This window comes from Gopherus evgoodei, chromosome 2 (assembly GCF_007399415.2).
Source record: "Gopherus evgoodei ecotype Sinaloan lineage chromosome 2, rGopEvg1_v1.p, whole genome shotgun sequence".
NCBI lineage: Eukaryota > Metazoa > Chordata > Testudines > Testudinidae > Gopherus > Gopherus evgoodei.
In genome coordinates, this window is record NC_044323.1 from 208,814,469 (window position 1) to 208,826,795 (window position 12,327).

The window sequence follows — 12,327 nt, forward strand, 5'->3', positions numbered from 1 at the left end:
CTTCCACTCAACTTTGGAGATTGAGCTATTGAATATATGATGTGAAATATTAGAATCTGCTGCAAAATGTTATTTTGAGGGAACTAACAGTTCTTCACAGGTCTTTTGGAGGAGTGAGACTGTTTTGCTAGCAAAAAAAATGTTCTTTAGCATGGAAGATAACAGTGCAAAGTGTGTAATGGCTTCTAGCTAAATTCTGACAATGTGTTTCCCATGTACTGAAGTTTATTCCATATTATGCTTGCTCAAAATTGATACTAGTAATGACTTTTTTTCCAGGGGAATGACACCTGCAGAGGCTGAGATGCATTTCTTGGAGAATGCCAAAAAACTATCCATGTATGGAGTTGATCTACATCATGCCAAGGTCTGGACTATGATTAAAAACTCTTTGTTTCATATTATGGGACCCATTTCTATACCCCTTCTCAGCTTGACTAGTACTTTATTTCACAAGGTCCTGTTGATTTAATTTTTCTTTCTGATTTCAGTGGAAAAACTTTTAGTTTAAGTAACTACAAGGTGAGCAAAAGTGGCAGAAATAGGCCCAAAATGATTAGTGTGAAATGATGTAAACGCAGCTACATTTTGTAGTTGTTGCAGAATTTAACTAGTTGATTCCAGTTCCATCAATTGTTGGTACGCCTGGTTCAGAAAGTCTGTCTAGCTGATTAAACAAACAAATCTTTTTTGAAAGCTGTGATCTGAGAAACAGTTAATGTAATGAGCGTCAAAGCTATTGACTAGATTTGTCTGAAAAATATGCATGCATTTTTATCAGAAGACACCAGACAATGATCAATTGTTGTTTGGATTCAGCTGAATTTTTCAATTTAATAAAGTCAATTATGGTGTTTTATCTAGACAAGCAGACCACTTCTAACACTGCATAATTACTTTGAAGCACTTTGTTAACCATATTGGAACTTAATCAGATTGGTAGGGATAAAGAAGTGTATTTGTTTCAGTTAGCCCAATGAATAGGAGCTCTCTTGGAATCAATCTGCCATGATGAAACTGTCTCTAAAATCATCAGCTAGCTTAGGTACATTCACAGATCAAGAGGTACTCACTCAGTGTGGCTGATCAGAGATCTCCAGTCATTTTGTAGTCTTGTGGGTGGGGGGGGTAAATTTTTCTGTCTCACTATTCAGAAAAAGATTCATAGATTCCAGCAGCTGTAGAGTGAAGTCAGTAAATGTCCTTGGCAAATTGATGCTCGACAAAGGACCAGAGCTTTGGAAGAGCTCCACATTTTTTGAGAAGGGTCACATTACTATACAGCCATTTTTATTCTGCATCAGAACCTTTCAACAGCTGAGATAAATATGCTGCTTGGATCTTAAAAGGGCCTTCATCTATGTGCATGAGGCATTTCGTAGGAACTGTGTATGTGTATTAGACACTTCATGGTAATCCTTTGTAGTCTATTAATTGCCTACACTGAAAATGCTGTCTCTGGCTCAGTGGACAGCGTTCTCTCAATAGGTATGCTGTTGCTTTTCTTGTCTCTTGCATGTATGCTCAAGATCTTGAGGCATATTTGGAGCAAAGCTAGAACTGGAATAGGAGATGTCACTCCTTTCTTTGTAGCATTTTAACATACCCCATCCTTCAGAGTGAGCAGCAAAGAACATTTGTGAGTTTTTATGCAAAATATGTTTTGGTCTTTGATTCCAAAATTAGTTACTTTGCAATAGGGCCTAGTTATTCTCTCAAAAACTTATGTAATGCTGGAGAAATGCTGGTAACTAGAAGAGTGCAACTATTGGAGTAACCTATTCTGTGCAACAAAGACCTTGTTACCCAGTTTTATCTGACAGAGAATGAAAAACAAAAAGGATCAGGGCAAAACTTTCAGTAAAATTGATGTGTATTTATATCAAAGCTGCTATATCTAGCTACTGTCTAGAGAAGATATCATAATAAAAGCTACATCAATGAGCTGAAGACTGCAAACAGTCACTAAGTTAATTATTCTGTTCCTTGATTAAGCACTCTCCTTGAAAACAGGACTGACAGTTGTGTTTATAAATGGGAATTAATATTTTGATGTTAATTATGTAAGTCGCCTGCATATGCAAAACTGTACAAGTATGTGTAATGTATTCTCCAGTGTGGCTACGACCTTTCTGCTCTTTAGAGCTGCCTTGGGTAGTCTCTTCACCCATATACTAAGAACCAGAGTCTGCCACTCATTACTCAGTGTGAGTAAACCTGCTTCCTCAAGTACTCCCATTTAAATCAGCAGGACTGCTTGGGGAATGGAGGTGGCAGGATCTGGGCCTGAATGCAGGTATAACTGGTACAAAGGTTAAAGTTCAGGAGATAAATCTTTTCTTAAACAGGTAAGATGAAATAGTTCCTTGCATCTGGGACATTGTGTGTGCATTTTGCTTATGGACCTGAAGCCTTTATTTTTGAAAAGCTGGCTCAGTGTGTTTAAACACTTCTTTGTTCTTAGAAAAATGAAAAACTGAAATACACTGCAGACACTAAATTTGATTTTTGGGTAGTACATCCCAACACTGAAATTTAGTTTTATTTAGATGTAATTCCCCTTTGAGGGCCCCCACACATTATTGCTCTGTCTCTTATTGATTTCTCATTCATGGTGAAGTACATTTTATACACTGTCTAGTTCTTTGGTGTATATCTCACCTTAAGAAAGTTTAGCATGAGCAAATTTTGAATTGCAATAGAATTTTCAAATTGTATGTGTCCTTTACATCTAAATTAAATATGCCTCTTGTCTTTTGGTTCACCTTAAAATGCAGCCAGATTTTCAGTATATCTTTAAAAGATGATTTGCTAGGAGACTAAAAGAAACCACTTCACTCATTCCATGACTGTCATAATATGAAAGTTTTGTAAGTTCTGTTGTCAGATTGCTGGTAACTTAAAATTGTTTTAAAATAGTTTTTAAAAAAGCCTCCAAGCTTAAAGTGATAACCTTTTTGTTTCCAATGGTACTTAATAAGTTAGATGAAACATATATAATGAAAAATGGATCCTTGACAAATCTCCAGGTGCATGCATCTGTGATAGTAAATGGCAAAGATCGTTTTTTAGACTACTGTGTAAGATTTCTAAAGGGGTGCTTTTGACACCTTAAACTCCTGAGAAATGTGAACTGCAGCCTGGTTTCTCAGGCAAAATGAGTGACAGCACAAGCCCCATAAGCAAAGACTTTAAGGAACCATTCCATTCTAAATGCTTCTTTTTTTTTTCTTTTTTTCTTTTTTTTTTTTTTGCTATTTACGAATTCATTTATGCTGGCAAAGAAATGAGGAAGGAAGAGTATTGGCATAGGTGCAACTACATAAATAACCTTGAGAAGAACTAGATGTGAAACTGCACAAGACAATCATGATGATGAGGGATATATACTAAACAAGATAGTAAAGAAATGTCACTCGTCACTTCCAGTCTTATGGTTGTTCTTATAGCATTAGGGAGGTAATACTGTTTAATAAAGCAATTATCAATGTAGTGAACCTCTTTATGCTATCTTTTTTTCCTTTTTGGAGTCTTTCAGAGAAGTTTTTAACATTCAGTAAAATCTTTCATCCTCTTTGTATATGTTGTGGTTAAATATGGCACCTTACAGCTGTTTGTATAGATCTGAATAGTAAGTAAACTAACCTAATGAGTCACCAGTGCTAACACAGTTCAAATATGTAGCTCAGATAAGAACGTGACACATAAAAATTTTATGGAACTTTGGAAAAGGAGAGAAGAAATCAATGAAGTATGTTGCTTACTTTTTCAGGATTCTGAAGGAGTTGAAATCATGTTAGGGGTTTGTGCCAGTGGTCTCTTAATATATCGAGACAGACTCAGGATAAATAGATTTGCCTGGCCAAAAGTTCTGAAAATTTCGTATAAGAGGAACAATTTCTACATCAAAATCCGACCAGGAGAGGTAAGCAGACCCTGACACATACACTAGTAAAAGAAACTTATTCAAAGTACTCTGTGACCTGATGGACTGGTTTGTTTGCCATTGTTCACAAGTTTGTATCAATACTCATCTAAATTTTTAAGATGTATTGAATTTTTTTCCCCTTAGGAAAGATTAGGCAAATCCCTTATTTAAAATATGTCTAAAATACATTCTGGGTCATGAAATAACATGAAGGATGAATTTGTCCTGTTGCATTTAAAGATAACACTCTCGTATACCATGTCATAAATATTTTGTGAATGTGAATAATATGTTGATAAAATATTAGTAAATATACTTATGTATGGGGTGCTTCTCACTGTAGCTGGTCAGAGATTATACATGGTTTAAACTGGGGTCTGTTCATCCTTTCCAATCAGAGGAGCACATAGGCCACACATTCAGAGCTTTACAAATATCCTGGAATACTAAATCAATGGAATAAAATATCTATCCTTCAGTAATATTGGTACATAAGAATGTTAGTTGTTTCAGATCTACAGCCCTTCATCTTCTGAAGTGCTTGATGGTGTTATGAACTATTGTATGAAGAGTGCCCTCTGGTGGTTTGATTGGATGCATAGCATCCACCACAAACCCTTTCAGTGACCTGCCCTTCTCATTTTCTTCTGAAGGTATTTAACCCCATAGAGATAGATTAGACAAACTCTTCCCACTCTCATTTACTAACTCCAGTTCCTTTCCTATATACCTCCTTAATCCTAGTGGTCTCTGAAACCCAAATCAATCTCAGAGGACTCTTTGTCACCTCAGGCTACTGTCAGAAAATCCAAATGTTTTCTCATCGCAGTTAAGTTGTTAAAACATTAGAGCAACAAATAGTTGAGAGGCACTAACCACATAATTCTTTCTTCTAAATCTCCCAAACCCTTTCTTTAAAAGTCTGTTCTGTGCTACAATGCATAGATCAGCCATCTTAATAAACTCTGACTCCTCATTCGGAGTCCTAACAAACTATTCCATCATCACCCAAGCCGGGATTTCAAGACAGGAATCAGGAGAATGTATGTGTATATATTTGTAGAGATGTGCAGGTATGTATATACGAGGTAATGAAATGATATAGGTAGAGAAAATTAATATGAAACTGTATCTAGACAAACTGGAGAAATGGTCTGAAGTAAATAGGATGAAATTCAATAAGGACAAATGCAAAGTATCCCACTTAGGAAGGAACAATCAGTTACACACATACAAAATGAGAAGTGACTGCCTAGGAATGAGTACTGCGGAAAGCAATCTAGAGATCGTAGTGGATCACAAGCTAAATATAAGTCAGCAGTATAACACTGTTGCAAAAAAAGCAAACATAATTCTGGGCTGTTGTGATGGGGTGGACTAGGCCCTTAGGCTCCTGCTGGAGTCTTTGTGGCCCTGCCACACTCCACCCCAGAAAAGGCCAGTAGAGAAGTCCTCCAGACTGCCTAGAGCAGCTGAGTGGTAAGCAACCAATCAGGGCCCAGCGGGTCAATATAAGAAAAGATGAAGAGCAACAGTGAGGTTCAGTCCCTTGCTAGAACTGGAGGAGTGTGCATGATGTGTGTTGGCTGAGGGAGCTCCAGGACCTTGGATTAGGTAGTGCTGCTGGAAGCCAGTGAGAGTGAGAAGGAGCCCTGAGCTGGTTGCAGAGACTCAGCCCATCAGGACAAGGCCCTGGGGTAAGAGACCCATCAGGACAAGGCCCTGGGGTAAGGGTGAAGACGACATGGGGCCACAGGGCAGTGGCCCAGGGAATTAGAGCAGTAGCACAACTTAGGCTACGTCTACACTATTGCGGTAAGTCGACCTACACTACACAACTCCAGCTCTGCAGTTCACACAGCTGGAATTGATGTACCTTAGGTCAAGTTGCCGCAGGGTCTACACCTTGGGGGTTTCTCTCATTGACTTATCTTACTGTTCTTGTCGAGGCAGAGTACAGGGGTCAACTGGAGAGCCATCTGCTATCGATTGGTGGATCTTCACTAGACCCGCTAAATCGACCACCGGGCATCGATCCCAGCTGTAGTGTAAATGAAGCCTGAGATAAAGGGACACAGGGACAGCTGCTAACTACAGGGTTCCTGGGCTGGAACCTGGAGTAGTGGGTGGTCCCCAGTCCCCCCAAGCTCCCCAATAGTCATTGGGGGAAGTGGCCTAGACACTGAGGGGAAACTGAACTGTAATAGCCCAGCTGAAGAGTTGGGGCTAGAAAGGCCCTGAGAGGGCAAAGACATTGCCTCCAGGGAAGGATCCCTGGGACACCACCCTATTCTGGAGCAGGGACAAACTGAGGCATTACTGAGCGGACTGAGAGAGGACCCTGGTGGCCTTGTACCCCGGTTTGCTTTGCTTTGAACACACAGACAGACTGTGTGACTCGACGGGAGGGCTGAGTCATCAAAGAGACACCACAGAGAGTACAGGCACACACACTTGGCCGGAGGGCGGGGGGCTCACGAGAGGTGAATATGCCCCTTTACAGATGTATTAGCAGGAATGTTGTAAGCAAGGCATAAGAAGTAATTCTTCTCTACTCTGTGCTGATTAGGCCTCAGTTGGAGTGTTGTGTCCGGTTCTGGGCACCACATTTTGGGAAAGAAGTGGATAAATTGGAGAAAGTCCAGAGAAGAGCAACAAAAATGATTAAAGGTTTAGAAAACATGACCTGTGAGGGAAGATTGGGGAAAAAATGGGTTTGTATAGTCTGGGCACATCCAGACTAGGGTATTAAAATCGATTTTAGATACGCAACTTCAGCTACGTGAATAACGTAGCTGAAGTCGAATTTCTAAAATCGAGGTACTCACCCGTCTGGACGGCGCGGCATCGATGTCCGCTGCTCTCCATGTCGATTCCGGAACTCCGTTCGGGTTGATGGAGTTCCGGAATCGATGTAAGCGTGCTCGGGGATCGATACATCGCGTCCAGACTAGACGCGATATATCGATCCCCGAGCAATCGATTTTAACCCACCGATGCCGCGGGTTAGTCTGGACGTGGGCTGGAGAAGAGGAGACTGGGGGGGAGGGGGGAGGGAGACATGATAACATTTTCAAGTACATAAAAGGTTGTTACAGGGAGGAGGGTGGTAAATTGTTCTTGTTAACCTCTGAGGAAGTAATGGGCTTACATTGCGGCAAGGATGGTTTAGGTTGTACTTTAGGAAAAACTTCCTAACTGTCAGGGTAGTTCAGCACTGGAATAAATTGCCTAGGGAGGCTGTGGAATCTCTGTCACTGGAGACTTTTAGGAGTGGATTAGAAAATGGTCTAGATAATACTTAGTCCTGCCATGAGTGCAGAGGACTGGACTAGATGACCTCTCAAGGTCCCTTCCAGTCCTATGATTCTATTATTAGAAAACATGCTTTATAGCGATAGACTCAAGTAGCTCAATCTGTTTTAGCTTAACAAAGAGAAGGTTAAAGGGTGGTTTGATTACAGTCTATAAATACACGGGGAACAAATATTTGATAATGGGCTCTTCAAATTAGCAGAGAAAGGAATGGCTGGAAGTGAAGCTAGCCTAATTCAGATTTGGAAATAAGGTGAAAAATTTTAACAATGAGGGTAATTAACCAGTGGAACAACTTATCAGGGGTTGTGGTGGCAATTTTTTTAATCAAGGTTGGATGTTTTTATAAAAGAGCCACTCTATTTCCAAAAGGAATTAATTCAGGGAAGTGCTATGGGCCTGTGTTATGTAGGAGGTCAGGCTAAATGATGATAGTGATCCCTTCTTGCCTTTGAATCTATATAAATCAATCACTACTCAGGGTTTCTTTCTTTCTACTTAGTTTGAACAGTTCGAAAGCACCATTGGGTTTAAGTTGCCAAATCATCGTGCTGCAAAGCGTTTATGGAAAGTATGTGTTGAACATCACACGTTTTTCAGGTATGTGGGGTTTCCTTTCTAAAGGTTTAGAATAAAGCATGATCAAAAAAAAGAACAACAATTGTGCTAATACAGCCAAATGACTTGGGATCAAATTATTGCCTCTCTGATCACTGAACTGGAACCATATTTGGAAAGATTACTATTCCCAAAGTATTTCTAATGCTTCACCAAAATTATTCCAACTGTGGCTGGTCCTAATTGGACCTTAAAATATCTCATGATTTTTTGATTGCCAACTTGATATTTTTCATTTCATATGCACAATGATGTTATCAGCTAATGTTTGTCTAAATCCTGCAGTTAATGGGCTGATTAGAAGTTTGTCCCATAATTTCTGTATCCATTCTCTTTCTCTCACACACAACTTGTGTGGCAATTGGAAATTTTTTGGTAGACTTGAGTAGAAGTAAAAAAATGAGATTTTGGTTGAATTAAATATGAAACTGCATAATTCAGTCATGATTCATGGGATACATATATAGATGTTTGAATCAGCTTATTTTATCCATCCCATAATTTTCATTATTTAATGTGCCTTGGGCATCTGAGGGATTTAGCTGCTATGAAGATACAGCCAGGCATTTGTCACTCAAAAATGCCTGACAGACAGGTTGGGAAAGTGGGAGAAAAACTTGCTGGATGTTTTTACTAAAGTAATAAGCAATGGGATATTTAATAATGTTTACTTATGAAAGTGGGATTTTCAAAGGCACCAAATGCATCCAGTTTCCATTGAAAATCATCTAATTCCATTGAGTGCTCTTGAAAAATCCCACCCTAAATTAACACCTTTACATTTTAAGGTAACGCACCATTGAAATGAATGGGGCATTTCACACTTTGCTGAGAGCTGTTATTTGAGGCTGACTGCAGACTCAGGCAGATATCGCTGAACTGGTTAGGAGGGTATATTAATTTAAATCACTTGGATTTAATCAACAGGCAGGAAACCTTGATTTAAATTATTGATTTTAATTGTGTTTTGCATTTGTACTTTTTAGTTATTTTCCTAAAGAAAGGCTGATTCTTAGTGGTTGGTAAACATTAAAATAAATTGAATTGAAACTAAATATATATAGCCTTAATACTAAATTTGTTACTTCTTTATTCTCACCATGCTTTATCTATGTAGATTTTTTTAAGCAATTATATAACTTAACTTACATTCATCTGGCTTGTTAATTTTCTACATTTTTATTTTGTTAGAAAATGGTGACTGAAGCATTTATTTACTAGATGATTAATTTTTTATTTGTGATTTGTGTCACATTCTGAATGGAAATTCAAATACAAATAAAAATGCACAGAAACAGAATTTTGATTTTTTTTTAATTAAATCACCTTAAATGTTCTGGAGACATAAGAAAAAAAATTATCAAAATATGTTTTGTGTTTTTTCAGGATTTTAGCACTAGTAGATCTTATCACTAGTTTTTATTCATAGATTGGAAGAGGAAAACTAGCCTTCCAGCTTTGTCAACTCCCAGTTGGTTTCTTAGCTTTGAGTGAACTAATCATTAAACTGAACTAGTGAAATAAACTGGAAGAATATATTCTCTCTGCACCTGCAGAAGTGACTACTGCTGTTACAAGTTGGGTTAGCCCTTCAGGGAATGCTGATACTTCTTGCCTAGCCGTGGTTTCCACCAATACAGTGGATTTATTTTCTTTATGACTTGGCAGCAAACATGTAGTGCTTAATATTATTTATATTAAATGATTTTAATATAATCCAGTAAGTTTGGGCTTTAACATCGGTTGTGAATTTTAATTTAATTTAAAATTGGTTTATTGTTTAAAAATAAACCTGTATTTAATGTAAATGTAAAAATTCCAATTTAAATTAAAAAATCTGATTATTTTATTTTTTAAGTCATCAATTTTTATCCATCCTGTTCATTACATTTGTTTCACATTTGGAAAGTTTTCTGTGCAATCACATGGGGTAAAAATACATTACTCCCTTCCCCCACTCCCAAAGGAAAGGTTAGTTTTTGCAGTATGACTCCATGGTAAGAAGGGGGAAGAGCAAATTCCACTAACTGTGCAGTTGTAGTGTACAGGGGGCCCCAACTTGAAAAATTTGAACACCTGTATGCATGTAGGGCCTTGTGTACATTGGGAATCTGGACTGACTGCAGGGATCGATGACCAGTCTCCAGTGTATCTGTATCAACAAAAACCTCACATTTAGGCAAGGACCTTATTCTGGTTTCAAGCAGCGTAACTGACAGTCCACAGGAATGTTGAATCTTTGTTTCTCTTTTTGATGATTAGAAAAAAACAGTGATGAGGTGTAGCTCTTCATTTTAATAAGAGATTCATTTATTATATAACCTGATTTTCCCTATAAAGACTTTCTGTGAAAAACTCAGCCTTTCTGTATACCATTACAAAATTACTTAGCCAATGTAGAGGGCATGCTCTATGTTTCCCTTTACACAGAGGTTGACAGAACACAGATTAAGATAGATTAAGATACACAACATTTTACTTTTTTTTAATCCACAAAATAAATTCCTTGTGTGTGGAATAATATTTTTACTGTTCTATGTATATTATTAGGCTGTTGTTACCAGAGGCACCGCCAAAGAAATTCCTTACACTGGGTTCCAAATTCCGCTACAGTGGAAGAACACAAGCCCAAACTAGACGAGCCAGTGCACTAATAGACCGTCCTGCACCTTACTTTGAGCGTTCTTCCAGCAAACGTTATACTATGTCTCGCAGCTTAGATGGGGGTAAGATCCTCTCAATTGTCTTCCTTGGAGTTTTGTCACAAATTATAATCATTAAGGACAGCGCTAGAGAATAGCTATAAACCTTTTGTGATCTCATATCCCTTCAGCTTCTGCTGAATGAGACCTGTAAGTATATTCACCATGATTCTTTATTATAAGTAGATAGCCTTTAAATAAATATTGGCCCTTCTACTGCTTTTAGTAACTTTGCACAGTCTGTAGCATAATACTTATGTGGCAAGAGAACCAAACATTTTTCTGGACGGTTGTTCATCTAGGTGGATTTTAAAAGGTTTTGATTCTGGACAGATGTTATGTGATGCTAAATAATCACACCACTGAGCACCTTTCTCCAGTTAAGCAAGCAGGGTGAGATTTTCAAAAGATCCTAAGACACTTAGACTCCCAAGTCACCAAGATTTTCAAAGGCTCCCAAGTCTCCAAGTCCCACTGATTTTCAAAAGAAGTTGTTCTCCTCTGTCACTCAGGGCCTTTGAATCATCCACAGTCAGTTGTATGCACTCAAGTCTGGATTAGGAAGCTAATGAGCTAGTTATTTTCTTGAACTAAAGGGCTGGCCAGGTCCCCCTTGCTTGCAAGCGCACTGACTGTATCCTGGAACCAGTGCCCATCTGTTGGCTACTGGTGCGTAAGGAGCACAAAGTATGATGGGAGAAGACATAGAAATAGCCCTGTTGACTTCTTCTCCATGCTGCTGATTTCAGTTACAGTAGAACCTCAGAGTTCTGAACACCTTGGGAATTGAGGTTATTCGTAACTCTGAAATGTTTGTAACTCTGTACAAAACGTTATGGTTCTTTCAGATGTTTACAACTGAACATTGACTTAATACAGCTTTTAAACTTTACTATGCAGAAGAAAAATGCTGCTTTCCCTCTTTTTTTTAATAGCTTACATTTAACACAGTACTGTACTGTATTTGCTTTTTTTCCCCCGTCTCGGCTGCTGCCTGATTGTATACTTCTGATTCCACGTGCGGGGAGTGGTTGACTGGTCAGTTTGTAACTCTGGTGTTTGTAACTCTAAAGTTCTACTGTATGAAGAATCTCAGCAGGCATTCCCAGCAGCAACCTGCATAGACCAGCTCCCCCTCTCGATGCCTCCTGGCTCCCAGCTACAAAGATGGGCCTTACCATTCACCTTGCTATCCAGACAGGATGAGGCAGAGCCCAAGCTCCCATGTGCTTCCTATAGTGTACCTGATCTCCACTGGAGAGCAAGAATCCCTTGCACTGAGAGCTTCCTTTCTAGGCCTCAGGAGGAAAAGAGATGATCTCAAGAGAGAGCAAAGATCACCTTTGCTCCATCAGCTTTTTAATCCAGCCAAAGAAGAACAACAAATTTCCTAGCTTTTGAAGACTTTGAAAGGCACCCAGCCTAGTATGCCCCTTCCATTTAAGAGATGATGAAGATGCACTAGCCAGAAAAAAGGATGAGTGAGTGCCTCATGGAGTGGGTGAAGTTAAGCTGGGAGGGAGGAAGAGTGAGAGAGAGAGCTGAGTGCACATGCAGAGGTGGACCGTGAGAAGGAGGGGGGAAGGCTGGGGTAAATACATAATTTAAAAAAAAATAGTGAACAGAAATATGTAAAGTTGAATAGAAAACAGTTACAATAAAATACACCTGTTGTCAGATTTTACATAAATAAAAACTCTCGCTGTCTTTCCCATCTTGGAATGTTCCTAGTCCATTCCTGCCAGTGATGACTTTTTTATCCTG

The 12,327-nt window shown here is 38.8% G+C and overlaps 1 protein-coding gene across 25 annotated transcripts in view; it reads left to right on the forward strand.

Moving 5' to 3' along the window:
- EPB41L3 (erythrocyte membrane protein band 4.1 like 3) overlaps nucleotides 1-12,327 on the forward strand; it is a 201,369-nt gene that overhangs the window by 162,144 nt on the left and 26,898 nt on the right. For all 25 annotated transcript variants that reach the window (XM_030552806.1, XM_030552797.1, XM_030552803.1 and 22 more), the window contains 4 exons: nucleotides 280-367; nucleotides 3,773-3,925; nucleotides 7,746-7,843; nucleotides 10,412-10,587. In XM_030552806.1, the coding sequence (XP_030408666.1) occupies nucleotides 280-367; nucleotides 3,773-3,925; nucleotides 7,746-7,843; nucleotides 10,412-10,587 (515 nt within the window). The remainder of the gene's footprint in view (nucleotides 1-279; nucleotides 368-3,772; nucleotides 3,926-7,745; nucleotides 7,844-10,411; nucleotides 10,588-12,327) is intronic.